This window comes from Centrocercus urophasianus, unplaced genomic scaffold, assembly GCF_019232065.1.
Source record: "Centrocercus urophasianus isolate 14NV4802_14NV808 unplaced genomic scaffold, USGS_Curo_1.0 seq_36, whole genome shotgun sequence".
Classification (NCBI taxonomy): Eukaryota; Metazoa; Chordata; class Aves; order Galliformes; family Phasianidae; genus Centrocercus; species Centrocercus urophasianus.
Genome location: NW_024884933.1, coordinates 2,119,636 through 2,147,550, shown reverse-complemented (window position 1 = coordinate 2,147,550; position 27,915 = coordinate 2,119,636). Strand labels below are relative to the sequence as shown.

Genomic DNA, 27,915 nt, shown 5'->3' with positions numbered 1-27,915 from the left:
ATTGCCTTAGCAAGTTACTGCTCCAAATGCTCCCTTCTGTTTCACATTTACCCTTCTCCTTGTAAATAGTTGTTAGCATGCTGCTCTACATCTAACTTGAGATCTTTGCTGTTTTACTCAGCACAATTTCCTGGCGATTGAGATGGTTCTTAAGGACTTATGTTCTTCCTCCCACGCTGCAAGGTATAAATGCATGAGTACCAAGACAGAAAGCAAGTTGTATGGATTGACAGGGAGCTTGCAAGCCTGTTCTGCTGCAGTGCGTGCAGGCAAACAGAAGAGTGACAACCTCTCCAGAAAGGGGAGACAATGGAAAACAAGCTGCACAATATTTATTTCTCAAAGTGTGCCAAGGAAGGAAGGAGACAGACTGAGGGGTGGTCTTCTAAGTTCAGAGAGCTTGAGAAACTCCTTACCTTGCAGAGCAGTGTCACTGAGATTTGGCTGGAGTGCTGCACCGTCCTGCACTGCCACACCGCCCTGGGTGTTGTGTATGGACTGCACTGAAGGAACATGTTGAGCTGTGCTCAGAGTCAACAGAAGCTGGAGAGCTAGCCCAGAGCAAGGGACTTATGAAATAAAATTGCTTTCATGCCAGAGCAGCGTTAAATTCTGTCAAAGCATGATACCATCCAGGCTCAGTGCTTCAGCATGTCCTTGTTTTTCCATCTCCTCCCTTGCCGGACTGCCTTCATCCATCAGATCAAAACAGCTTATTGGAAACAGGATCTCTTCCCAATTTTGAATCATTTTATCTGGCCCCAATTTTTAATTGGAGCTATGTATTTTGGAGCCATAGCTCCTCTGTGGTTTGGAAAGTGTTTTTATTGAGTTCTGTGCGTGTGTGCTGCAGTGCTAGCAGCCTGGGAAGCCAACAGGTTCAGCTGGAGAGAAGAGCATCAACCTGGGTAAGAACCAAGAGAACCAGAAGTGGCAGCGACCCTCAGAATATGACTGTCAGCATGCAGAAAAGCTTCAGCCAGTGTTGTTTGGTGAGAAATGACTGGTTTTGATTTGCACAGCTGCCTTGCTTCTTGTTATTTATATTGACATGTATTTTTTATATATCTGCCTACATAACTTGTGCACAGTCAGCCTGTATCTGTTCTGGTGTGATTAAAATCATATTATTCAGACCCTCTTTTTGAGCCTGACCATGTAAGCTGTACAAAACTCCTTGTGAGGACAAACCTCTGTAACCATACTGTTCAAAACTGAGGTTGGAATAGGAACAGTTTCTTGCTGCTTGATTTCTAATTACATAAATGGAAGGGGAAAAAGTGGAAATTCTAAGCACCAAGCGGCATGTTAAATTTAGTAGAATACACTCATCTGGAAACTATCATATTTTTCCTTCTTTCTTAAGCCTGCTGAAATCATTGCTTCATCTAACTGTGTGTGATTTGGATCGGTACCAAAAAGTGCAAGCAAGATAGGCCTAAAATGCCAGGTGTCTCTACCTGAAACTTAATGACACCTTTTAGTGAAGAAGTTCCTGTGTCACCCTGATGTAATTTTAATGGGAAAACTGGGTATGCAGTGAATAAAGAAACCCTATTTCTATCTGCGAGAAGGAACAAAATGAAAGTAGCTGTTTGCTGAACAGAACTGGTTTTGAACATTTAACAACTCCCCGAGTGCTCGACTGACCACAAATCTAACTCCTAACAGCTTGATTAGATGTCTGCTGAGGCTCTGAGATGGATAAACAAGTCACGGGAAGCAGAGCCTGCAGAAAGAAACATCAAGCTGCTTTTCTGTTGTTTATCTGAGTTCTCCGTGTTTGATCAAGATAGCGTCATTTCTTTGTATTCCAGTCATGCCGAGGAGCCCCTGCCAAGGTCAGGACCCTGCTGTACGAAGTGCTGCACACACAAACAAAAATTAGGCTCTGCCACGGAGAGTTTGCAAACTAAACAGTTAGGATGAAAGGGTAAAAATGGTTTGTAGTTCCCATTTTGGAAATGGGAGACGCTGCAGCCCAGACTGTTGGTAAGTGTTGGAGGGAACGCGGCACGCTGCTGGGGCTCTGGTTCCAGTTTTCAGCCATTGCCTCCATCAGCCTTCCTTTCTGACTGCTTTTTCACTTGGCAGGTCGTGGAGTCTCAGGGAAGGCTGCCCTCTTCACGGTCTGGGAGTCTGCAGAAGGTATGTTCTGTAACTGCTGTCCTGACATTGCCTCCAGTTCTTCATGGAAAACACCCGATGAATTAGGGATTCTGTTTTATGAATGATTGTTTTTACAATCGCTAATGCAAACAGTATTGACTTTGGTGTAAACCTGTGTGTGACAAACTGAGAAGATACTGAAATGTATTCCCAGCTCTCAGCATCACAGCCACATCTGGGATGCCTTCCCATGGCACAGGACCTGTGTCAGGAACAAATGACCTCAGCAAGATCCCAGACCTTGGTCACAGCCATAGTAGATCCACCTTAAAGATGAACTTAAGTAACAGAGGGGGAGATAAATAGAGGCCCATAGATACCCCAGTAGGAATGGGGAGAACCATAGGGACCCACAGATACGAGGTGGGACCCATAGGACAGGGGGGCATGCATAGGATCCATAAGAAAGGGGGTAACCCATAGATGTAGGATGTTCATAGATGGAGCGTGCCCCAAAGATGGGGGGAACCCACAGATATCCCAATAGGAATGGGGAAGGACTGAAAGGATCCAGAATGACCCATCAATGTGGAGCTCCCCACAGATCCTAAAAGAACGGAGGAAGCCATTCCAAAAGACTCAGCTCTTGTAGAGGGTTCACGAGGGTGATTCTCCAGAGGAGAAAGAACTGGTTTTCAAGATGTTTTCATTGGGTTCCCTCCGGTTTTGCAGAGCAACGCAAAAAGATGCACAAAGATGCTTGTTTGGAAGGCAAGCAGCAGGTGTCTGAATGGACTAAAGGAGACTTGGTTGGTGCAGTGACTCCTAATCAGAGCAAGAGCTCTTCTGCTTGAGCTGGAAGGAAGAGGCTAATGGCAGAGCTGGAGATGTGATCTCCTGCTCAGGAGACCCCTTCTTTCAGCAGGCACTGCCGCCCCTTCCTTTTGCTCTGGGTTTTGTTGTTCTGCCTTCCTCCCACACACACCCTAACAGTAAGAAGTGAACCAACTTTTCCTTTTTTTTCCCCTTCTCCCACTCCATCTCCGCCTTTGTAAAAGGGACTGGTGTGAATTTTGGCACACTAACGCCAGTAGGCAGCTGCGTGCAATGTGTACAGTGTCTCAGCTGCCCTGATGGCCCAGCCTATAGCCCACCCACAGTGAAATGCTTAACTGAGACAAGCTAAAAGGGAACAGAGTTTATGGAAATTCAGCTGTGGATCTCTTTCTCTGGTGACTTCTGGCTGTCAGCACTTAGCTGTACTGCACTGCTGGCCGTGTAAAGCTGGATATTCCTGGTGGTGGTGGGTACCCACCTCCCGTTGCTTATAAAGATGCTGAGAAAGTTGTTGGTGACTAATAAATCACTCGTCATCTACAGTCTTTATTGGTACTGCTTGTAAAGACTCCAGCTCTGGGTTAGAAGTGTGTATCCCTTCCTAGAAAAGGTCATGCCCTTATCAGTTCAAATTCAGTTCATAAATCTCTCGCTATATGAAGGAGTGTGTTTCTTTTCAGAAGTTTAAGGCAGAGAACTCTTCCTCCCCCTCAGTGTAGCATTTGAAGTAGCAGTGACTAAAAGCTTAACCCCAGACCCTTACTAATCCCATGAGCCATGTGGTCCCTGAGGATTTAGGAGTCCAGTCGTGACAGACAGCACCTCGGTTTTGTCCCCTGTAGAACGGAAGTAACAATATTCTCCCCACTTGGGGAAAGTATTCCTCCTCTGGAGATGTTCAAGACCTGCCTGGATGCTGACCTGTGCGACCTGCTGTAGGGAACCTGCTTTGGCAGGGGGTTGGACTCGATGAGCTCTGGAGGTCCCTTCCAACCCCTGTGATTCTGTGATTCTGTGATCCTGTGATTCACTTGGCCGTGGCTTTGAGCCCTGCTTCACTCCGAGGTGAGATTCAGCAATTTGAGGATGCCAGAAGGACAAGGTACAGGTGCAAAAATGGTCAGAATGGTTCTTGAACAAACTGGCATCAGGAATGTGCACTGAGAGAAACTGTTCTTCCAGCTGCAGGAGGTGGCTGGATTAAAATATGGAGCTGACTTCCTGGAAAGGAAGAAGAAACAAAACACGGGAGCAGGGTTTACTAATGGGGAGAGGTACAATGAGAGGCAGTGAGACTGAAGCTTGACCCCTGCAGCTGGGAGGGAGGCACTGGATTGTAAGCAGTGAGATGGGGTAAGCCAGCAGAGCAGTGGGTGCATTTTTCAACTCTCAGTGTCTGAAATGCAAGTTGCAGCGCTCAGCATGGGAGTAACCGGGTGAAGCCTAATGACCTGTAACACACATGGATTCATATCAGATGATCTGTGTTGGCCACAAGTTCTGCTGAACTTCCAAGGCTGTAAAGGTTGGCTGCACTGTTCTGATCTCTGTCCCATGGCTTAATCTGGTATGAAAATGCAGAAATCTTTCAGCCCAAGGACGCTGTTAGGCACTTCCTGAAGATGTCCCTGGCACGCTTCTCAGATGGAAGACAACCTATTCCTATGCTGATCATGACTGCTTTGTCCTCCCAGCTCCTCCCTTTCGCCTGTTTTCTCTTCCTTGGTTTGGGTTGAAGGAACAGCTGATGGCGTGTGCTTTTGTTCCCTTTTCTTCTGGGCACCAGGGCCCATTTTCTGTTTAGTTCTCTCTGAAGTTTACATGGTGTCGTAGATAATCACTCAGAACTGAGGTATTTCATGCATCAATAAATGCATCTTTGGATGATGGACATCAGCCTGGGGCTGCAGGAACTGAACTTGCTGGGTTCTCCTGTGCCTGAGAAGTAATTCCCTTCAATCTTTGGGAGCATCCTGGTAGGCGACATGCTGGAGGGAGGCTGTGCTTTACGATGGGCTCAGCTGTGGATTTTATATCCATATTAGGTATAAATAGAGGTGGGCTGGCAGATAGAGAAAAGGTCACTGTGACTCCTGGGAGCACAGGATGAGCTCTAGTGATTTCACTGAGGCTTCAGTGTTAACTCTTGTCATACACCAGAGGAGCTGCTGAATCAATCCCTGTCAGTCCCTATCTACCCCTGTTAGAAAAATCAAAAGCAGAATAGTGAACAATGGCTCAGACCTCTTGGCATGCTGAAGAAAGCAATGACAAGCCAAGACTTCTGGCTGTGTCCCCTGGCAGGTTGTGCTCAGTTCCTCACCAGCTGCAATAGAACTAGCTGCTTCACATACTCCAAAATCACGCTCCTGCTTCGGGGCAGGAGGGGAGGGAGGGAATGAAAGCAAATTGCTCAGGATCCCGCGTTATGGTGAGGTTAGCAGCCACACCCTCAAAAGTATGAAAATCCTGCTATCACCTTGAGGACAATATTTGCCTTTACCTTCTGTGAGCTGTGGGGAGTGGGAGAAGAGCAGTTCAAGCTATTAGTGAACACGTATTCTTCCTTTTTTTCTCCATTGCCTTCTTTTAAAAAGAATGTTCAGCAACTGTGGTGGCACCAGGATTGAAGAAAGAAGGACTTCAAGCCTTCTGATTGCAGGTGTTCTTCTTAAAGGCAGTGAATTTGTCTCTTGCCATGCAGCAGCACACGGTACTGCTGTGGGCTGAGCCACCCCACTTGAGGCAGGCGCTGGCTTCCTTTTGGTAATGTGCAAAATGTTCCCTGTGCCCATGTGTGTTCTAAGTCTGTGCTGCTGGTTGACACTTTGGAGGCGCTTCGGTGCCAGAATTGTCCCTAAACACAGACAAGCACCTATGGTGACATGGCTGGGGCCATCAGGCAGCTCTGCAAGGAAAGCAATCAATAGAAGAGGATTGCAGTGAAGGTGGTGATGGGGGGGTTAACTGGTTGTAATGGAGTCAGAGGGAAATGATATTTTGGAAGTGGAAGGGGGAAAAAAAGTTTGAACTCTTAGGGAGGAGAGCAGCTGTGAATGAAGCCCAGCCTTCGTCGCAGCCTTCCCAGATAGAAACCATCCCTGCAGACGTGGGTTGAACTGAAGAGTTTTGCGTGACCTGAGCTGCTGGGGAAGTGGGAGAGGGAGGGACGGAGGGGCCTAGCATGCCTGCGAGCGGCAGCAATGGGCAAGGTGGAAAGAAAAGCAATTAAACACACTTGGACTTGCTGGCAGATGGGAGGGGTACTACTTTGTTTTTTACTGCTGCCCCAGGGCCCCAAAACGCATTGGCACTGCAGAGAAACCATTAATCCCAGCCACCAAGGGGAGGGAGCAGGACTTTCTCGTTCTCTCCTGCATGCTGAGAGCATCGGGACCCCACGGCAGGAAGGCTGCTGGGATTAGAGGAAACAGCTGGCTCGAGTCTCACCCTGCAGGAGCTCACATTCCCAGCACTGGAGAAGAGAGGAGCGCCCCGTGCTGAGTCGCATTCCAGGTCTTTTGCTGAGCCCAGATGTTCTCTAATGAGCTCGATGATAAATCCTTTTCCCTTACTCCTGAGCACAGACCCTGCCAGCCGAGTCTGCCCACAGGTCCTGCCTTTTTGCACATCTTTGGTGCACATTTCTGTGTGTTGGGCTTCCTAGCACGCCAGCTAACCCAGAGAAAGGCACTGCAGCTCACGTCTTTCTGCTGTGCCCGCACAGAGGGCTCAGCTGTTACCCCAAAGCTGCGTTCTGCTGGAGGTGGATGGTCCAAATTACCCCCACAACTGAACCTTTTCTCCTTCAGCCTCCCATTAACTCTGTTGCAAAGCCAGATGCTCTGCATGCATCCCAGGGGTTTAAAAGCACATGCCTTGGTGAGGAGGTGCAGCTCACACCCTACTGGCCCCTGCTGGCCCCTCCCTTCATCTCATGAAGTGATGAGAAATGACTCCAGTTTTCTCGCTTGCTGAGCAGTGAAGTCTTTGAATCCATCTCCTGACATGAGCACTGCTCCTTCCCTCACCCACATCTGCTCTTGGACACAGCAAGTTGAGATCCCGATCTTGGAGATGCCTCCAGGTTTGTTTAGGAGCCGTGTGACCAGCTGCCCCGCTTGGCCAGAGCAGAGGATTCCTGAGGACCCCAGGGATCTGCACCACCACGTCGTGCCTTCTGCAAACGAGAGCTGGAGTGAGCTGAGCGTGGTGAGGTGGGTTGAGCTGAGATGACTGAGAGCAGCTCCTTCACCAACACAGGCGCTCCCTTTTCCCAGCTGCCTTTCCCTTCATGTGTTTTCTAGCATCCAGCCATGGGCAGGTCGCCTTGGAATCTGCGCTAAGACACAAATAAAAGGAATCATTTTATTTTTAACTTCCAAATACACCCTGTTAATTCTCACGCCTACAGCTCCTAGTCCTGTCCTGACAAGCGGGGAGCCCCTGGCACTGCGGGCGTTTGTCAGCAGGCCCAAAACAGCAGCAGTGGGTGAGGGAGGGAAGCTCCCAGAGACCTGAGAGTGGATTTCGGCTGTGCTGTGATCCAGCAGCAAGGGAAAGGGCGGAGGTGTAATGTCCATCAGGGCACAGACCTTCTAGGCACCTGAATTTGGTGAGGTGAGACTGCAGCGTCGTGTCACACTGAACCACATATCGCACTGCTTGGCATGGGAGCAGCAGTGTGGTTTGGCGCCAGTGTTTTGGGGGCAGGCAGGAAGTTCCCAGAGCCTACGGTGAGCAGGAGCCAGCAAGAGAGGAGTGTAAAAGTGCTGCTGATGTCGGCAAACCTGGCAGGGACTCGAGGGGCCTCGCTGTGAGAACTGCTCATCTCTGCCTGCATCACCTCCCTGCTCTGCCTCCCCTCTGCTCCCAGCTGCAGTGCAGCCGCCTCCAGCCCGCGCCTTGGCCACCATCCGTCCGAATGACATCTACAAGCAGCAGGTCTTCGCTCCTTGTTCTGGCTGTGATGCTGCATCGCCATTAAAAAGGGGGAAAATGTTGGCCTGGGGCTCCGACAGCCTCTCAGCAGCTTCCTCCATCCCACAGCCAGCGAGCCAGCAAGTCACACAGCACCTCTGCCTGCTTCTTCTGACACCAGAAAACCTGCAGTCTGCTTCTTGCACTCCCCCACCCCCAGATGTACAGATGGCCGTGTTTCCCTTTCTGCTGTTTGGCTGTTTACAGCACTGGAACACAAATGAATAGTAGGAAGCAGTGAGTGAACCACAGGCTGGCTTACATGGCTGCACGCTCCAAATAATCACAGCCCGGCTGAGATCCCACAGAAATCATCCAAATGCTGAACTGAGGACGCGACACATTTGGGTGAATTTCATCTCAATGTCTGTGGTCAGTTGCTTCATTTCTGGTTGTGCCTCCAGCTGATTTTTTTTCCTTATCCACAGACCTGAGATGTTGCTTCCAAAACTCCGCTGTCTCCTCTTTCATCACGCAGAATAAAACACCCCCCTGGGGCAGGGGCTGGTTGTGTTGGCCCTGAGGAGCAGGCAGGGCTGAGTCCAAAACCCACCTTCAGCCCCGTGATGCAGAGGGGGAAAGAACAGGGAAATTGAGTCCTGCCAACGGTGGCGGGGGCAAAAGGCAGCTCCTTTGTCTATTGTTGGCCCTTCTGGGGCTGAGCAGTTTGGGGCCAGGTAGGTTGCATCCAGCAGGATAAGAAAGCGATGATGGAAGCAGGATTTTGCCATCCTGCTTATTTACAACATCCTATTATCCTGGGGCTGGAAGGAACCAAGCAGCAGGAAAGCATTGCTCTGCTGACAGCCTCCAGCCTTCTTTGCCATCTCCAAACTTCCTTTGCTTCTCCCAGCACAACTTTCAGCACAGCTGCTGCTTTCTTACCACCATCCCTTCCAACCCCTCTGATCTCTGGATTCAAACGGAGCCATCGGGGCCCATCTGAGCCCTGCAGGTAGCTGCGATTTGGGCAGGGCCGTGCCAGTGTTTCATGCAGCAGCCTCTGTTAGATTAATTGCATCTGTACAGAAACAGAGCCCTTCCTGTTCTGAACAATTATCGTAAGTGAAAGACGGCAGTGGACGGGGTTTCACTGGGCTGTGAGCTTTAATGGGAAGGAGAAAGGTAGAAGGAGAGAGAAAAGAGGAGCGGAGGAGAAGCGAATGAGGAAAGGAGAAAAAGGCAGGGAAAAAGCAAAGCAAAGTGTTGTAGAACGTTCCCACAGCCTTCGCCGTGGCTCAGCCTCTGCCCCAAACCCTCTCTATTACATACGACGTTTTAATAGGAAGCGTTTGCGTTCAGCGAGCCAAGCGCAGCCTTTGTTTATGTCACCGCTGGAAGCGAGCGCTGGGAAATCACCTCCGCGCACAGCTTTCCCTTCGCCCCACGGCCCGTTCGCTGGCTCAGAAGGGCACTGTGGGGCTCGCTCGGAGCCGAGGAGGAGGAGGAGGAGGAGGAGGCGGCGGTCCCCTCCCTCTTTCCCCCTCCTTTCGCTTTCCTCCCCCCCCGCGTCCCGGTTGTGCAATAGCGGGCGGCGGGGCCGGGGGCACCGCCCGGAGCCCGGCACCGGGGAGAAGGGAGGGAGGAGAAGAGGGAAGGAGGGAGGGAGGAAAGAAGGGAGGGAGGGAAGGAGGGAGGCGGCAGCTCCCGCCCGCCCCGCGCCTCCGGGGGCCGCGGCGCCGAGGATGCGGCAGCCGCCGGGCACCGCGGGGCCGTAACCGCCCGCAGCCGCCGCCCGCGGCCCCGGAGCCCATGGGATGCGCCCGCCGTCTCCTGGGAGGTGAGTACTGCTCCGGGAATCCTCCTCCGGGATCCCCACCCCTCCCCGAGCCGCCCTCTCCCCCCCGCGCCCCGCACCCAGCCGGCCCGCTTCGCTTTCTCTGCCCTTCGATTTTCTGCCTCGTTTTCTCCCCCGTTCTCCCCCGAGCGATTGATGAGGGCGCTGCCACCGGCACGAATCGCTCGCAGACGGGGCGGACTCCGGGAGATCCGTGCGGTCATTAAACTATTTTCACCGCCGCCTGTTAGCTCGAATGAAATAAGAGAACGGGAGATGGAAGCGCATCTGCGGGGCAGAGTTCTTCCCGTCCGTTCCGGGGCTTTGAACGGCAATGCGCGGCGAGTCGGTTCGCAGAGCAGCGCAGGACGAGCGGCCGTTTGGGAAGCGCAGAGGAAGGTCTTCCCAGCGGCAGTCAGCTTCTCTCGCTTGAAAAGTTTGCCCTGAGAATGGATCCTGCAGCTTTTGCCTTTCCTGGAACCCGATGAAGCCCTTTATCTGAACTATCTGTGGCTGCTTCTTGAACCGTAACGCGGTGTTTCCATTTTTACAAGCATTTGCAGCAGTCGTTCTGTGCTCACTACAACACTCTGCCCATTTGGGGAGATTTCTCTTTTTCTTGCGCATGTTTTGGGGCCAGAATGCAGATTAGCTCATTAAAGCTGCAGTAAAATTGATCCGGACAATCCCTTATGCCTTAACTTGCCTGCTAACATCTCACGAGGGCACCGTCCCTTAGAATCTTATGCTCTGCCCCAAGGACTAACTCTTTAGTACAGGATTAACCCCGTAATTCAAAATTCAGACTGTGTGCTCTGTTGGTGCAGCTGCGGCACCACAGCTTTGCCATACGGGTTCTTTTGGGAAAAGAAAAATCAGCACCTCGCTGAAACAAGCAGGGTTTTCCTTGTATTTTTAGCCTCAGAACTTCGCATCCTCTTTGCAGTGTCCCACCAGCCAAAACTCTTCTGCCCACAGCTGGCACTTTTGCTTTTTGAAGGCAGTTTCCCATCTCAAAAACAAAGCAGCTCGCCTCAAATTTGCAAAACCTCAGGACGGGAAACGGAATTTGCCTTCAGTATAAAAATCCCAAGTGTTTGCAAACAGCCCCGAGAAGAATCCGAGCTCTTGGCTTGACCTCTCAGCTCGGAATTCCATCTTGGGGAGTTTGTGGTCTTGCAAAGAGGGTGACGGAGCTCAGCCTCTGGAGCGCCCGGCTGCGTCTCCGCGGCAGGGAAAGGAGTGCAGCTGGAGGGAGGAATGGCTCGGCCGCTTTGATCCGGCTCTTATCGACCTTCGCTGCGTGCGCTGGGCCCAGCGCTGCAGTTTTGGAGAGACCGTCTGAATGTCAAGTGTGAGGTCAGCCCCAGCGCCTGGGAGTCATTGAAAACAGCAGCGGGGCTGCGAGCGGTTCTGTTGGCCCTGAAAGCCGCCGCTGTGTCTTCTCCCGTCTGAATGCCGCGGGCAAACAGTGCAGGCGATGGATTTCGGATCAAAACAGAGATTAACCGAGCGGGGGGAACAGCAGCACCGCATTTCTGCCCTCGGTTTGGCTGCGGCCAGCATGTGGCCCAAGCAGGACCGCCGCTGGGGAGCCGTCCCTGTTCTGCCCCCTCTTCCCACCTCCCGCTGTCAGCTTGGAACCCGATCGCACCGCACAGGGCACGGCTCGATTCTTTATGCAAGTTTGGTAATGAATGAGCGGCCGAGCCGAAAGCCAGCGCGGTTGGCATTCGAGACAACACCCATCCCCGGCTGCGAGCCGGCCTTGCGCCGCGGGTGTGCTCAGCAAAAAGAAATCATCATCCCGGTGGCCACTATTTACTCAAACTGGTTTTATCTGGTTCCAGTTAGGCTTGTTTTGAGTAGGATGAGCGGTGCCAGATTCTGATCTCATTTGCACCGGCGGAGTCATTCGGAGGAGCCGGTCCCGCTTCCTAAGTGAAAGCAGAGCTGGGCCTGCTGGGAGCCAGCACCCCGGGGATGCGGCTGCGCCGGCTTCAAATCTCACACCGGGAAAAGCGAGCGCCGCTGGGACCCTTCCCAGCTTCGCTGCCGGCCTCAGGAGCGCTGGCTTCACCCGAAAAAGAGGGGTGTGCAGGGACGAGGCGGCCCCTTCCACACGGGCTGATGTAGGAACAGTGAAACTGAACGACCGCGGTGTGTGATGTTGGGGCAGCGCATGGGAAACAGCGGCGTGGGGTGGAAGGCGGGCGGGAGCTGAGCCTCGCTCAGGTCTGGGCATGTGAGCACGGTGTGCAGCTGCAGTGCTGCTGCGGGTGCCTGGAGGAGAGACGGGGCAGAGGGCAGCGCTTCAGGTCGCTGCGCTTTCCTGGCCGTGGCTGCGACGCTGGAGAGATCAACCCACTGAAATGATTCCAGAAGCTGCTTATGTTGCTCTCGCCTCCACCACGGCCCGTCCGTGTCCTTCCAGCAGTGCTGCTTTCAGACCCCATCCTAAGCCTCGGTCGTTAAGTAGCTTTCCAATGACTCTTGTAGGCAGAGGAGCTTGGGTTTCTCTTTCCAGCTGCATCAGTTGGGTTTTTCAGGCACTTGGCGCGCAGCTGAGAAGCCAAAAGTGAATTCTGGAGGGGAGAGGGATTTCGATGTGCTGCACTGCTTTTATCCCTGCAAATCAGCCAGCCGTGCTGGAGTGGAAATCAGCACATTACAGAACGGGGAGCTCTGATACCTCCTGCTTCTGCAAGGAGCAGTGAGAAATGTTCCACAGTGAGAAGCGAGGCAGCGTTTGCTCCGTTAGCAGCAGCTCTCAGGATTTGTCCTTGTGCATTTTAAACATCTCAGGGTGCTCCCTTTTCGTTTTGTTGTTTCTTCCCGGATTTTGCAGCTCGGCAAAGCGAGGCCTGAGCTCTCGGATGGGATTTCTGCGTTCACTTAAGCACTCATTTCTGTCTTGCTGTCCTGAAGAATTACCTCTAACCACTTTCAAGCTTGATCTCTTCCCTCTCCCCTGGTGATGTTATCATGTCATCGCTCACGTTAATTCGGGACACGGCTGGCACAGCAATGGAGCCCCAAAAGGATCTGGTGCTTTCTGGTTTTTGTGGCCAAGAGCCGACTCTGTTTCCATGCAGTACGGTGGGCTTTGAGCCGTGGTAGGCGATGTTTATAAAGCTCAGGGCTTCCTTGTCTCGCACAACCTGCGATGCTGTGTGTGAGGCCATGGGCACCGCATACCTGTGTCACCATTTTTATGCCTTTGGCAAAACTGCGAGATCCTGGCTGAGGAAAACACACATAAACACATGAAACCACTCATGAAACGTTCCCCACGTCCACCTGCAGGCTCGTCTTCTATCACAGTCTACACCTCCCCTCTGGAAAAACAGGGTAACACTGATTAGATCTTTTTTTTTTCCTACTTCCCTCCCAAAGTGTTCAGTTTCCAAATGGCTGGGAACAGCTGTGGGCTGGGTGGTGGGAGCACGGCCTCGCAGGGAGTTGCTGTGATTGCTGCGCTCCGGCCGGCAGGACGATGCAGATTTCCCAGCTGCTTTCAGGCATCCTTGGAACCGTTCTCCTTCTCCTTGCAGGGCTCGGAAAGTCCTCAGGGCTGCCCAAAGCTCCACCTCCACACCCCCAGCTCCCAGGAGGCTCTGCCATGAGCTGACACCCTTTGGCCACGGATGTTTTGCCCTTTGGCTCCGCGGGTGCAGGTTGTGGCTGGAAAAAGGGCTTTGGGTTCCGAAGCTGCAGCTGCACGCATGTTGTTTGTCTCCGGAGTCCGGGATGTGCCAGGCTCCAGGGCTGAGTCATTTCTTTGCTCCTTCATCAGGGAGAGGACGCAGGGCTGTGAGAGAAGCGTTTTTCTTCTGGCTTCAGAATCTTGGTGGTCAGGAGTGACCCCAGGTTTCAGGGCAGCGCCTGGGCACCGCGAGGGAGGGAAGGAATGCAGCTGGGGACGGGCAGCAGGGGAAGCTGTAGTTCCAAAAGGGGGAGACCTTCAGGGCTGATGATCTGCAGAACTGAGCTGAATTTTCTGCTTGGAAAGCTTTGACCAGAAAAATCCGTGCCCTGCTGTGGAGAGGAGAAAGGCCCTGTGCTCAGGGTGGTGCTGGCCCTGCCAGCAGGCCAGGCTTGGGTTCAGTGCTGGGGAGCACACACTTGTTCCTTGAGGGGTTGCACCATGTAATTTAGCTTGTCACTGAGGAATGTGCTCAATGCCTTTATGTAATGGTGGGTTTGCAAACCTGCTCGGATACCTCGTCTTCCTTTCTCACTTCCCTTCGCAGCCAGGGAGGAGAAGGAAAGCGGTGCTTTTGTCCCCCGCCCTGTGGCTGCTGTCAGATGGATGGTTTTCATGGCAGCTCTGTTTGCTTGGCTGGTTCAAACGATGCCAGAGAAAGAGGCACAGCTGCCAGCAGGCTGCTTCCAGCCCCAGCTCCCTCCCAAACTCAGCTGCACTGCTGTAAATGTGCCTGGTGCCTCTGCAGCCCCTCTGCAAACAGCACCAGCCCCACGCTGCTGGGGCCGTGGTCGTGAAGGCACCCTTGCTCAGGAAAGCAGAGGGCTTCAGCATGTGCTTAAGTGCTTTCCTGACTCCAGGCCAGGGTTTGTGCTTTAGCAGAGCACAACCTCACCCGCCTTCCTCTCCGGATCGGAGGCAGGATCCCAGGTGCTCCAGGTGATCCCTGGTATCTGCTGAGCCAGGCTGCAGCAGGATGCTCCATTGGAGCTGCTTGCCTCTTTGCCGCCATGTGTGCATGCAGAGAAACCTGGAAAAAAACAGCCACCACCTTCTTTGGAAGGAAGGAAATTGCTTTCTAATTGGGCATGTGGAAGTGAACTTGCGTGCTGACTCCTGAGGAATTTCAGCTGTTCCCCAGGGGGTTTGCAATTGCTGTTTGGGTCACATCCCGGCTCTGATCTCGGTCTTGCCTTTGGGAGTGGGATTCCTCAGCACAGAGCCGCTGGCATTTGAGGAATGAGTGATGCTTGTTTCAGAAAACCAAGCGAACGCAGTGTGTGCAGCTCAGCTGCGTTTTCCTCAGCAGAAAATTTCAGAATTTGCCTAGTGAAACGGAAAGAATTCTGAGGGAAATGAGCCCTAAGAATTGTCTGCAGGACAAAAGTTTAATCACACCGCTCTCATTAACGGCGACGTGAGTTCAGGGGCTGAAACCTTTTGCTCCTCTCCAACCAAAACCTGCACAGCCTGCTTTGCACGGACCAGGCCTACAGAAGTGGTGCTACATTATATCATTTCAGTTCCTGTACGGTCAGCAAGTAAGAAAAGTTAGCAGAGACCCCGACCTGCTCTGCTCAGAGATGGTGGGGCCAGGGAGGAGGGCTTTGCTGTGTTGGGATGCAGGGCAGGGAGGCGGCTCGCTCCGTGTCCCTTGTGAAGAAGGGTTCCTGAGTCAGACCCGGAGCTCAGCCTCAGCAGAGGGCTACCAGGGCTGGACCCTCTCCCCTGTAACGGCCTTACAGCAGCAGAGCTGAGCTCTGAAAGCCCCAGCAGTCCAGACAAACTTGGTGGCCCTCAGGCTGATGAGGATGGCGCGGAAGGGCTGAGTGCACGGCTGGGAGGACTCCAAGCAGAGCTGACCCCAGAGGCCCGGGCTGATAAACACGGCGTTCTTCCTTTCCGTTAGAGGGCTGGGCCTGGGAGCCATGGGAATCAATGGGAGTCTTTCCAGTGTGGGCTTTGGATCTTTGTCTGGATAAACAAATAGAAGGAAATAACAAATAACACGGGTCTAACAAATATTTTAGAAAGTACAAACGTCTGCCTTTCGCTACGGCTCGATCCAAACCCCACGAAGGAAAAAATGTCCCTGTTCCTGTGATGCTGTTCCATCTGCCTTTCCCCGGTGACCCCAGTTAACGCCGGCACCTCGGCCCGCACGGAAGCTGGCAGGGATCTCTGCGGGGTGCTGCCACCTCCCCGGCCGTCACCGCTGCGAGCAAAGCTCCTCCGGGCGGGCACGGGACCCCCCTTGTTTGCGGACCCATCCGCAGAAGAACCGTCGGACAGCGCCGCCGAACGGGCACGGCTCTGTAAACATCGGCGCTCCTTCGGCCGTTTCTGTGCTTTCCTGCCTCCGCAGTGAGGTTTCCTCGTCTCCCCGCTGCCTTGCAGCGACACCTGCTGCGCGCTGCTAGGAGAAGAGCGGTTTTCCTTCCTGGGAAAGCGGTTTGTCTCTGCTGGGAAGCCTTGTGGCTTTGGCTTTTAAGGTGGGAGAAGCGGAAGCGGGCAAGTCTGCGCCTTCCTCAAACACAAACATTTCTGCGGTCTGCGAGCTCTCCAACCTGGCGCAGGCTGCGGTGGCGACGCTTTTGTTTTGCAAACTCCTTCCAGCCTGTCCTTGGGTAAGATGTGGTGGAAAGCCTGCTGTTACTCCTGGCACGGAGCTCGGAAGACAGGGTTTGCTGCAGGGGAGAGGCAGAGCGGCGCGTCCCGCTCCCTGAGCAGCGCTTCGTGTGCGCGCCCCCGCCAGGAGCTGCCGCGGGGCTGGAGATGGGTCAGCTTGCCTGTTTTCCCTCCTGCTAACGCTTTGCTCCCTGGCTCCAGTTGCAGATTTTCGGCAGAGCTGGCCATGATGTTCCGCTTTGTGGTCGGAGCTCTCTTCCCAGCGCTTCTCCTGGCTGCACCACCTCCCATCAACAAACTCGCCCTTTTCCCGGACAAGAGCGCTTGGTGTGAGGCCAAGAACATCACCCAGATCGTGGGGCACAGCGGCTGCGAGTCCAAGTCCATCCAGAACAGGTAGGGATCCTACATGCCAAACCTCTTCCTGCCTTCATCGGGAAGAGCAGGCGGCCACCCTGAGCCCTCCCCCGTCCCGCTGTCTCCACAGGGCCTGCCTGGGGCAGTGTTTCAGCTACAGTGTCCCCAACACCTTCCCTCAGTCCACAGAGTCCCTGGTTCACTGCGACTCCTGCATGCCGGCGCAGTCCATGTGGGAAATTGTAAGTATCCCTGCCTGCTCCTCTGTCTTTTCTGCTCTCTGCTTTGCACTGCTGCCTCTCTGGGGGAAGTCATTCTCTTTCCCTGAGGTTGCTCTGCTCGCAGTTTCCTCCAGGCTGCCTCGGGTGTTTCTGCCCTGGCTTGAGACGCTTGGGTGGCAGGGGCTGCTGGGAGCAGCGTGACTGTGGTGATGCACGGTGCATTTGTCAGTGTAGGAAGAAGCATCCTCTGCCAGTCCCTGCATTATTCATCCTGCGTGCCCCTGCTCTCCACCACTCCCCTTTGTCACCCGCTCCTGACTTAAGAGTCACCTCCTGCCAGTCACCCCCAAACCTCCCAGCATCTGTTTCCTGCCACATGGATCCTGGAAGGACCACAAGCATCTCCAAGGGAGGTTTGGGCAACCAGGGCACTGCCTCCAGCTCTCTGCTTTGCTTTGGACGCAGTCGTTTGGGCAGATGGCTCAAGCCAAACTAGCTGAGATTATTGGCTCCGTGCTTTCTGCAGTTACCGCTGATGTTGCTGTGCCTGCAGTGCCTGGGGGCAGGTCCCGCCTCAGCCATTTCATTTCCCCAGTTGGTACAGCACCTCTCTGCAGCTGCAAGATGTTTCCAAGCACCCTCGTGTTGTGACCATGACTATTTGGGTAGCAAGCCACGATTTCTAGCTTAAAATACCCTGAGTCTGCTGTGCATGGGGCAGGTCAAGATGGCCATCGGGATCAAGCCCATGCGCTCACTGTATCCTCATCCCTCTCCCCAGGTGACACTGGACTGCCCAGGCAACGACGAGATCCCCAGGGTTGACAAGCTGGTGGAGAAGATACTTCACTGCAGCTGCCAGGCTTGCGGCAAGGAGCCGAGCCACGAGGGAGCCCTGTTCAACGTCTACTTGAACGCGGAGGAGAACATGCCCGCGGAGGGCCCCGGCCCCCACCACTATGGCCACCACCAGCAGGAGGTAGAAGAGCCCCCCGCTTCCAGCCACCACCACCACGAGGAGGAGGGCGACGAGTGACCCGGCCCTCGCGGACTGTCCTTGCAACGCGGGCAGGCAGTGTGTGCGAGGGAGAGGGCCGGGCCTTGGGGAGGGAGGGGGGTGGTAGAGGCTTTCCTGTGTAATAGCTACCCTCACGCTTTGCTCTCCACGACACCCTGGGGTTGGAGGAGCGGTTTGAGGCACGGGCAGGACGTGGGGCTGGAGCAGCGGGGCCACAGGAGGGCTGGGGGTTTCTGATGCAAAACTACTTGCACATCATAGTAATAATATATTGAGAGGAGCGGGGACGTGGGCAGAGGGGGCTTTGGCAGAGAGTGGGAGCCGAGCCGGGCTCCCCAGGGCTGTCTGCAGGATCCTCAGCCTGCTGTGGAGCCCTCGATGAGCCCTCTGGGCTTTTCTTCTGTACGTGGCTCTTGCCTGGCCTGGAGGAAGAAGGGACGTGGCTTCCCTGCAGCCACACAAGAGATGCACATCTCTTCTGTGGGATGGGGGTCTCCCTTCTTCCTCGTGCTTCCCCTGACTGCCTTGGGGTGCCTGGGCTCGGCATGGGCGCGCTGTTCCTCCTGGCGCTCGCTGGGTCCTACTTCAACCCCCGTGCCTTTGTGTGAGGTAACTCACAGGGAGCATTTTGCCCTGGCTGTGCCTCTGCGGCTGTGTGTGAGGTTGCTGGGAGCCGTGGTGGCCAGAGCCCTTTCCTTGCTGGTCCTCAGGGCCACCACAAAGCTCGCAAGGGTGAGGGAGATGCACTGTGCCATGGGCACTGGGGCTTCACATTTCACAGCCTGTGCTGGGGTGGTGTTGGTGGGAGCTGGCCCCTCTCCCCTCCTTCCCTGCTGCACTTTAATTGTGGTGGAGGGAGAAGGGGGACAAGTCCTGGGATGCTGATGGACCTTTGTAGGGACTGCTCTGGACCCCACTGCAGATGCGGGGCTGGGCTCAGGGTGGGGGCCCCTCCTGCTACCCCTCTCTCTGTTGTATAAAGCTAATTTCTTTGGCACTGTCCTGACAAGAGCTTCCAGAGCTTGTAACCGACGCCTCCCTCTCCTTTGTACAAGTTTTGGTTTGTGTTTTTTGTTGGTTTTTGGTTTTGTTTTCTTAAATAAATTAGTTCTGACTTCCATTTCTGGGCGCTCTGATGCCTGTCTGGTTTTCGGCAGCAAGCTGGATGTCAGAACCAGGCAGTGCAGGAGAGCACAAGGAGAGCCACGGTTCCCTTCAGCTTTCTGCTGCCTTCCCTTCAAGAGCAGGGAGAGCCGCTGGAAGGAAAACCAACCGCAGGGATGCAGCACCTGGCCCGTGTCTGCAGTTCTGGTCCCATTCTCGTAGGCTGTGCACGGGCTCCCTGCGGGTTCGTGCGACCTCGGTCGGTTCTGTTGCCACTAGGTGACACTCTCGATCCAGCACGTTTTGCGGCTTCCAGGAGCGCTTCTGGGCCGGAGGAAGACAAGCTTGGACCAGGACTTCACGTCAGGCTCCAGTTGCTGGAGGGAATGCAGCATGCTCAGGTGCTCAGGCTTTGTTCAGTCTGCTCTGGAGCAGAAGCTCTGCGGTGAAGCTGAGATGCTCCAAGCTTGGGGTGCAGCGGTGCTGAGAAGGAAGCAGGGCGTTGGAGCAGCAGCGTGGCCCAGCTGGGATAAACGTGTGCCGCTGCAGTGATTTATCCCAGCTGGGAGGCCGCCACAGCGTGGGCTCAGGGTGGGTTTCCTTGCTTGTTCCCAGCACAGATGGGACGAGGAAGTGAGGCTTTCCTGGTACAAACGCATTTCTAAAGCAACCTCCTGCTGCGATCAGAGCCTCGCGTGTGCGTGCTCTGCCCCGGGCTGCCTGCCAGGACAGCGTGACGCAGGGCCGGCTGGGGAGGTTTGCATGGGAGCAGAGCGTCCCAGGAGGAGATCCTGCAGATGCAAAGGGGCAGAAGCCATGCGCAGGCACCCAGGGAAGCTCATCCTGAGCAGCTATGGAGTGGCACACTGCTGGGGGGAGCACCGTGCTCCTCACACACAGAGATGAGTCCTGCTGTGCACCTCCCTTCTGTCTTGCAGATGGCATCCAGGCCAGGCACTCCCATTCAGCTGCTAGGAAAAGTGGGACAGTTGGTGAAAAGCAGATTAGCGAAGCAGATCTTGATAAAGAGATGAAGTTCTGTTCCTTCCCTTCATTCATGTTCTTGTTTCCCACTGGTATCACAGGCAGTGTGTTAGGGTCAAACAGGCACATCCTCACAACTCGCTGCTGCTGTGGCCATGGAGATGCAGGGGTGTCCCATTGTCCCATCTCTCCATCAGCACTGAGGTCGGTGCCTGTGGCTGCGGTGCCCTCAGTGGGTCCTGAGCCCATTTGAAGGACAAACCCTGCCAGCAACGAGAAGAAAACGATCAGTGTCTGCCAAGCACCTCGAGGTACTGACTGTGAAAGGTGGAGGTGGGAGCTCAGGTTGCTCGATGGCACCTGAAGATTTGGAAGCATCTTCTGGAGGATGGGATGGAGGAGCTGCTGGGGCACGTAGGGTCCTCAGCCTTGCTACCAAAGGGGCAAGTCGCCCTGGGCCCACCCAGCCCCCTGCCTGCCTCTGGCTGCTGTCTGAGAGGGCAGCTGCAGGTACTGGATGCAGGCTTTGTTGCTCTGTATTTGGTTATGCAAAATTTTGCTCTCGTCAGCCGGCACTGAGGACGGAACCTTGCACTCAGCACTGGCGGTCGGGCTCAGCCTCAGAGCGCTGTTGGCCTGCAAAGTGAGCATGGGGTCTGCACGGCAGAGGGGAGGCAGAGCACGGTGCAGGCTGTGTCTTTAAGGCACAGAAGGGAACTCTCTGGCTGCCACTTCGCAGTTTAGCCCAAATCCCCGTGTTCATTAGCAATTCATTGCATCTCCTCCTCTCCCCTCCGCCCCACCTCCTCCGTATCGGCATTTCTGCATCCTGCACTGTGCATCGCAGAGCAGCAGGTAAAAGTCTGGCTGGCTGCTGCACGCACACCGTTCACGCACATCCCCGCACGCCCGACGCACCTCTGCCGGGGGCCAGGCACCGCCGGGCGGCTTCCCGTGCTCCTGCATCTTCCTCCCCGCGTCTGAGCGTGGCTGGGAGCATCCCCGCGCCCACCCCAGGGCTGCTCTGCCTCTCCTCGCCGTCTCCGGCTGCAGCAGCAAAGCTCAGGCACGGAGGAGGTCGGTGGGGCAGAGCCCTGCAGGTGGGCGAAGGCAGCGGAGAGCTGAGAGCTGAGAGCTGAGCGTCCCCAGCGCTGCGTGGTCCGTCTGACTCCCTGGTGCAGAGCATCACAGAGTCCGGCGTGTCCTCCCGTCCAGAGCTCCCCCGGTGCCCACGGCATCCTCGGCGTCCAGCAGCGCTGTCCGGGCACATCCCGGCACGGAGGGGATTTGCAGGGACGAGCAGAAGCCTGGCTGTGAGTAGCTGGGAGGGGAACCTTGCTGCTCATCGGCTCCTGGAAATGTCACTCTGTCTTGATTGCCAGTGAAGAGAGAGAGCAGGGGAAGAGAGGGAGAAGAGAGCAGCAAGGAGGACAGCCGGAGAGATGGAGCTCCATCCCCTGGAGCCGGCGCCTGCCATGATCACCTAGCACAGGTGGAGAAGGTCCTCAGCTGCAGAGCCAGCCCCGCTGCCCCGCTCCTCATGGAGGGCATTTTGGGATCCCCCAATGCCAGCGTGCTGGGAGAGCGCTCACTGCTGGTGGGGAGCAGCTGGATGGCCGCCTTCCTCTGCTTCATCATCCTGCTGACCACAGCTGGGAACTTCCTCCTCATCCTCCTCATCGTCACCCAGCGCTCCCTCCGCAACACCTCCAACTACTTCCTGGTGTCCCTCTTCATGTCCGACCTGATGGTGGGGCTGGTGGTGATGCCCCCCGCCATGCTCAACCAGCTCTACGGCCACTGGGTGCTGAGGGGAGACTTCTGCTCCCTCTGGTACGCCTTCGACGTCATGTGCTGCAGCGCCTCCATCCTCAACCTCTGCGTCATCAGCTTGGACCGCTACCTGCTCATCATCTCCCCTCTGAAATACAAGCTGCGCATGACATCCTGCAGGGCCCTCTGGCTCATCCTGGCCACCTGGACCTTGGCTGCTCTGGCCTCCTTCCTGCCCATCAAACTGGGCTGGCACAAGCTGGAATTCGAGGTTTGGTCCCCAAATGTCACCTCCCGGGGGGACGAGGAGCAGTGCCGGCTGGTGGTCAGCTTGCCTTACGCCCTGGTGGCCTCCTGCCTGACTTTCTTCCTCCCATCTGCCGCCATCTCCTTCACCTACTGCCGCATCCTCCTGGCAGCTCGCAAGCAAGCCGTGCAGGTGGCTTCCCTCGCCTCCAACGTGGCCACTGCCACCACCGACGAGAGCACGGAGCAGGTGAAGGTCTGCAGCTGGGGGGGTGGTGGGGAAACGGTGACGGCGCCCTCTGCAGGAGCCAGGGAGCAGGGAAGGCTGGGAAGCCCACGCAGCTTGAATCTGAGTATGGGGGGCTCCAGCGTGTGCCTTGTTCCCATGCGCCGTGTCACAGCCCCAGAACGCAGGTGGGCTCCTTGTGGAGAGGAGGTGTGCAGTGGGGAGCCATGCATTTGTGATGGGACAGGAGCACACAGCCCTCGTCACACTCCTGCAGCCTGCAAGCAGCAAATCCACCGCTGCCAGCCATCAGCAGCATCTCTTGTTCTCCTGGATAAGAGTGGGGATCTGGGGCAACACCCACCTCCACAGAGGGAGGACGGTGGCTCTGCGGTGGTGCCCACATTCATCCCAGTGATGCTGAGCGCTGAAGCTGCTCAGGAGCACAGGAACAGCATGAGCAGAAGCAGAGAAATAAATTCAGATGCAAAAATGCTCAGTGGTACAAAATAAATGCCGCTTCGCTCATCCCAGAGGGCTTTAATCTTATCTGACTTTCAACTAGCAAATCTTGGCTGTGGTGGGTGCGAGCCGCATGGGGGGGAAAGGAGCTTAAACAGCAAATAGGAAATTCTGGAGGGCACCTTATTTTGCACATCCAGGTTCTATTTTTGTTACCTGGCCTACAATAGGAACTGCAAGATAGCTCTTTACTTGAGGTTGCTGGTTAAGCAGCAGCACGTGTGTTCCTGCAGCCAAAGCGTGGCTGCAGCTGGGGCTGTCTGTATATCTCCAGGAGAAGGTAATTGCCACTAAATCTAACAGCTTTAATTCCTTCTAATAGGCTTTATTGACCTCATATCCTACAGGAAAAGACAAAGTTAATTGCATTGCAGTACCTTGATTTGGTTTGTTGTTCTCTTTTAAGAAAGGAGGCAAGACTCAGACCTAGCCAGCCCTCCTGTGCACGATGAGCAGCACCAGGCTCTGAAAAGGAAAATGAGAATCAAAGGAGAGGCAGGCAATATCAAAACATGTTTGTTTTCTTTTCCCCTGGGTGACGGGTTTTTGGACTCTACGGAGCAAACCAAACCCAACCACGCCAAGCCCAATTCAACCAAATTCAACTCAACCCAACCAAACCCATCACAGCCTGATGGCCCCACTGCTGTACTGCTGGGGGATGCCCAGGTGCTCTCCTCTGCCACGGGGAGCCTGCACCCACCAACTTTTCAGCTGAATTGAAATGAGGCAAACGTCCCAGCAGGGTGCAGGTTGTAGGTTGTTGATAGCAGCCTCGCATCAGCTCGGGTGAGTGGCCAGCTGAAAATGCAGCGTCAGCTTTTAAATGGATTTTTGTTCTCTTTTTGGGCAGGAAGCTGAGTGGCAATAGAGCCTCACCTAATCGTGGCAGAGCTGAGATAATAATTAATTTTAGATTGCAAGAAGGGACAGAGAACTGAGTTAGTGACGGTGTTTGTAGGCTGAAATGCTTGACTTTTAAAAAATATGACTTTAAAAAATATGATTATTTTGCTGCTCTACTCAGCAGCCAGAGCTGCCTCTTCGGGGCACGCTTTACTCTCACCAAAGCACTGACTGAGCTGGGTTTCCTATGTCACTTAATGATAAAGCTCCTGTTTTACAGGGGAAAAAATAACCTTGTCAGTGTTGAGGTTTTCTATTGCTTCCTCTTCCTGATTTATGGTACAGAGGTGGTGGGGTGGGCCGTCCTCCCGCCTCTGCCAGAAGGGATGTAAGAGTGGGATCTTCTTGCAGGATTTGCAGCACCAAATGCCACTTCCCTTGGGCAGGAGGGTCCGGTAAGAAATTCTTACTCACCACCCCAACTCCCACTGCAGGTTCCCCATGCCCCAAGTCAGCCTGCAGCTGGCAGCGAGAGCAGGAGGTTTGCGAACAAGCACAGCAAGAAGGCACTGAAGGCCAGCCTGACACTGGGCATCCTGTTGGGCATGTTCTTCGTGGCCTGGCTCCCCTTCTTTGTCACCAATGTGACGCAGGTAAGCAAGTTCTTGGGTTTTCTTTTGGCAGAGCGAGCTTTTTTTCCAGTGGCAGTGGCCGCTGACCTTGCTGTCCTCCCCAGGCAGTGTGTGACTGTGTCCCTGCTGGCTTCTTTGACGTGCTCACCTGGCTGGGCTACTGCAACAGCACCATGAACCCCATCATCTACCCGCTCTTCATGAGGGACTTCAAGAGAGCCATGGGCAAATACCTGCCCTGCTGCCGGCGCACCGGGGAGCCCCGGCCCAGCGCCATCTCTCTCTCCATGAGGAACTCCAACAGCGGGCCCCGTGCGGCCACGTCCCTCAAGAATGTCCTCGCCTTGCAGGCTGAGACCGACTCCGTTGTCTCCGAGGCGGTGGCAAATGAACACAGCCTGCTGCCGGCAGCTGAAGGTGCCCTGCCTGCCCCCACTGCTCGCTTGGTCGGCCTTTTTGAGATGGAAAACCCAGAGCTGGAGCTGCAGTGCCGGCAGCTCGGCACCCCTGAGGCCTGAGTGCCAGCCTGGGTATGTCCACTGCGCCCAGGGGAGGAGCTCAGCTTCTGCTTGTACAGCCCAGCAGGTCACTCCTAACTCACTTCAAGGGGAAAAAAACAGATGGGAAGCACGTCCCGTGACTCGCGGGCAAGATTCGGGGCTGCTCCAGTCCTCAGCACATCATGTCCCCTGGGGACTTAATTTTCTCGCCTCATCTGGGCTGTATCTGTCAGTTTCCTGTGAAAGCAGTGACTTGCAGCATGCTGAAACCATCCTATGTAATCACGAGCAGGCAGCGCTATGGGGGATTAAATCTGGTGCAAAATGCTCAACGCTGCTTTTTGGATACTCCACACGGGTGTGGGTGTTCAGCTTGTTTGTAGCTCCACGGGTATCCTGACAGTAGTAAGGAACGAAATAAGCTTCCTTTTAGCTTTCATCCCACAGCTTCCTATTTCTGGCATACAGCCATCACACTTTGCTCTGACAACCCATCAATTTGAAGACGATGCCGTTTAGAAATCTTTTTTTTTTCCTTTTTCTTCCAATGCAGTCCGCAGGCACTTAATAAACACCAACAACTTTTTTCTGCTAATACTTCCTCAAGTGCCTTTCAGATCAGAGATGGGTTGGTCGGCTGTCGCTGTGCCCTTCCTGGACTGGTACTCCACCAGGAGGTTTTGGCTGCCCTCCTGAAGCCCACACTTGCACAAGAGAACTCCAAGCATCCCTCCAACACAGGAGGCCAGGAGAAGAAAACCGCACGCCAGGCGAAGTCTCATTCCTTGTCTTCCTGTGTTCCTGTGCTGTGTGTTCGACTGCATGAGAAATAATCCAGAGGTAAGGTGTATGGAAAGCTCGGGAGGTTGCTGGCACAGGCAGGGCTGCAAGTGAATCAAAATCACAAGCTGCAATTGCACTGAGTCAATGAAACATTCCAGATCGGGAGGTGGGAAGGTATTTGTAGCACACAGCACTTGTTTTAATGCTGAAAAACCCAGAGGTGCTCACAGGAGGGAGTTTATCCTCTTGCCACGTTCTTGCTAGGCTGCATTTTCTTGGGCTGAGGAGCAAAATCAGTCAGAAAAGGAACTTGTGTAAAGCTGAGTCCCTCCAGTTTGAGACTGGGGAAAAAGGGAGCGGATGTCAATTCACTTTATGGAAGGAGGGAGAAATCAAACAGGTTTACGTTTATTCTATGCCAAGTATTAGCTTTATTTTAAACCCATTAAAATATAACTAGAGGGGGCTTTTAAGGCTGGAGATGTGTGTGGGATGGCAAGAAGAAAGTCTCCATGTGTTGCTGGCTTGCAAGGGAAAAAGCTTCACGAAGCACTAAGTCATAAAAAGCCCATTCTGTTTTTGGCTATCCTTCACCTATGGGACTCAAAGCACGTTCCTAGTGGTAACGAGGTCTCAGACACTCATCACCATCAGTTTGCAGGAAGGGAAACAACCTTGTTGGTTGGAAAGTGTCAGAGCCATGATGGCAAACCTGCAGCAGAGTGGGGAGGGCAGCCAGAGGCTCTCAGCCTTTCGCCCCTCTGCTTAGCAGAGCTGAAGTGGAAAAATGCTTTTAATGACCTACCAATGAGTCCCTCTCCACAACATGCTTAAATATACCCACAGAGCCACCCTCTTTCCCAAGAGCTAAGTACCAGAAAGATGATCCCCAATGGTGGCAGCTGCTTCCCTCAAGAATAAAAGAGCTTGGGCAATGAGGGGACTGCCACTGCTTCCTGAGGAACTATGCTGATTTGGGCCAGAATCGGCCTTTTCTTGTCAGTGGGAGATTGCTGTGAGAGCTGTGATACGGTGATGCCATGTGCTGGGCCCTCAGCAGGGTCTGAAAGCTGCAGCTCAGCTCTGTGGGTTTTACTGATTGTGCTCTGAGAGTAGTTTTAGTGCTGAGCATCCCTGCCCATCACAAAGAGCTGCAACTGGCCTCCATGCAGGCCAGGCAAAGCGTGGGCTCGCTGATGGTTCTGCTGTCTCCCACCCAGCCACACGGCAGCCTTGGGAGCTGCAGGGCAGCAATTCACACCCTGCACGGGAAACTCTGCAGACTGTGTAGGGCAGGAGGCCGAGGATGGCTCCGTGCAGCTGATGCTGGGCACAATGCACGTGGCAGCTGCAAGGAGAGGTTTGGAGGTTCAGTTCAGTCTGTGTTATCACCTGCTGCCTGCTTTGCACTGCTGGGGCAAGCTGGGCAGGGAGGTGAACTCTCTGCAGAGAGAGATCCAGGGGAATCCTGTTGGTGAGCACAGCTGGCCAAGGATTCATCTCCTGGGTGCAGGCTGCCATCGCTGCTCGTGCCAGCACTCGCAGGCTGTGTCAGTGCAGAGCTCACGCTGGTGTTGGTTGTGGGGGCTTGGCAGTCACTGTCAGCTCCATCCTCCTCCTGCACAGTGTTTTCCTCTTCCTGAGTCTCACTGCCTGCTGCTCCTTGTGATTTCTTGGCTAGAGGGGAGAAAAGTCTGGTGCTGCCCTTCTTCTCCTGCTGACATTCCTTGGTTTTAATGCCCACAGCTTTTAGAATCGTGTCCATTTGCTTCATGTAGTCCAGGTGGCCACTGACCTACAAGCAACAGGAGGAGTGCAGTTAGGGAAAAGCTACGGGGAGCCCAGCTCAATCCAGTCCTCTATCCCAAAAGCCAACGCTGCCATGAGATCTGGCTTCAGCTCCAACAGGCTGAAAGGGACAGGTCTGAAGAATGTGGTATTCTCTGGAAATCCCCCTACAAGGCTGTGCTCCTGGACCACTTTACCCCTGAGAAATGCATGTTTAAATGCAGAGTGACAAGACTAGACTCTGAGTGCCATGAGGGTAAAGGAGGAGGTGATCTGCCCTGGTGACAGACTCCCAAGCAGGAGATTCCTTGACTCAGTTCAACTCCCTGCTCTCAGTTAAATTACACACCCTCCCTATGCCTCAGCTTCCTTGTAAAAGCAAACGTCTCATTTGTATCGAGATAAAGTAACTGGAGCAACAACTGCTGAGGGTGTTGGCTGGAAGACGAGGCAGTATTTAAATGTGCATTGATCAGTCCCATATAAAACTGGGAGTCCACGAGGTTTTAAGTTCATAAACCAAATTAAAACCAGCAGTATGTTGTTGCAAATAACCAGACATTTATCTGTAGGGTGATTTCCACGATAAGATAAACCCTTCTGATGCAGATGTTAGGAATGTGTCCTTCGTGTCAGGGCACAGGAGGGAGAGAAAACCTCCTCTGCAGTGGTAATTACTGTTAAGTGCTAAAGGCAGAAGCTGCCCTTTCTGATTCAGATGTCCTGTTCAAGCCCTACATTAGAGGTAACTACAGCCAAGACCCTCCTACAGAGCAGTCTGCAGATCTCCAAAGCTGGAAGCACAGTGCAGAACGCAGAGCTCCTGCCCAATTGCGTGAAGCAGCCTCTGAGTGGCAACATTTGGAGGCACTTAGGAC

The 27,915-nt window shown here is 54.2% G+C and overlaps 3 protein-coding genes and 1 long non-coding RNA gene across 5 annotated transcripts in view; 2 read left to right on the top strand and 2 right to left on the bottom strand.

Moving 5' to 3' along the window:
- The first annotated feature begins 9,647 nt into the window (after nt 1-9,647).
- Nucleotides 9,648-18,753, top strand: LOC122167259 (neuroblastoma suppressor of tumorigenicity 1). 2 transcript variants are annotated; one of them, XM_042831718.1, is made up of 4 exons: nt 9,648-9,706; nt 16,239-16,433; nt 16,525-16,636; nt 17,397-18,753. In XM_042831718.1, the coding sequence occupies exons 1-4, from the start codon at nt 9,684-9,686 to the stop codon at nt 17,649-17,651; spliced, it is 585 nt and encodes a 194-aa protein (XP_042687652.1). In that variant the 5' UTR covers nt 9,648-9,683; the 3' UTR covers nt 17,652-18,753. The 2 variants fall into 2 exon arrangements, with proteins under 2 accessions (XP_042687652.1, XP_042687653.1); XM_042831719.1 differs by lacking the exon at nt 9,648-9,706 and adding an exon at nt 15,803-16,036.
- A 2,270-nt stretch (nt 18,754-21,023) lies between these two features.
- HTR6 (5-hydroxytryptamine receptor 6) lies at nt 21,024-24,651 on the top strand. The gene is made up of 3 exons (XM_042831716.1): nt 21,024-21,990; nt 23,829-23,987; nt 24,071-24,651. Exons 1-3 carry the CDS (start codon nt 21,262-21,264, stop codon nt 24,482-24,484), a joined length of 1,302 nt encoding a protein of 433 aa, XP_042687650.1. The 5' UTR covers nt 21,024-21,261; the 3' UTR covers nt 24,485-24,651.
- On the bottom strand, nt 22,052-23,784 carry LOC122167261. Its single transcript, XR_006170997.1, has 3 exons — nt 23,628-23,784; nt 22,866-22,953; nt 22,052-22,399 (listed from the first exon to the last, which is right to left on the bottom strand). It is a non-coding gene; the product is annotated as an uncharacterized LOC122167261 (long non-coding RNA).
- Nucleotides 24,652-25,635: 984 nt separating the features above from the next.
- TMCO4 (transmembrane and coiled-coil domains 4) overlaps nt 25,636-27,915 on the bottom strand; it is a 37,178-nt gene continuing 34,898 nt past the window's right edge. Inside the window, exon 14 of the mRNA XM_042831714.1 lies at nt 25,636-27,044. Coding sequence (XP_042687648.1) covers nt 26,625-27,044 — 420 coding nt within the window. The 3' untranslated portion in view covers nt 25,636-26,624. The remainder of the gene's footprint in view (nt 27,045-27,915) is intronic.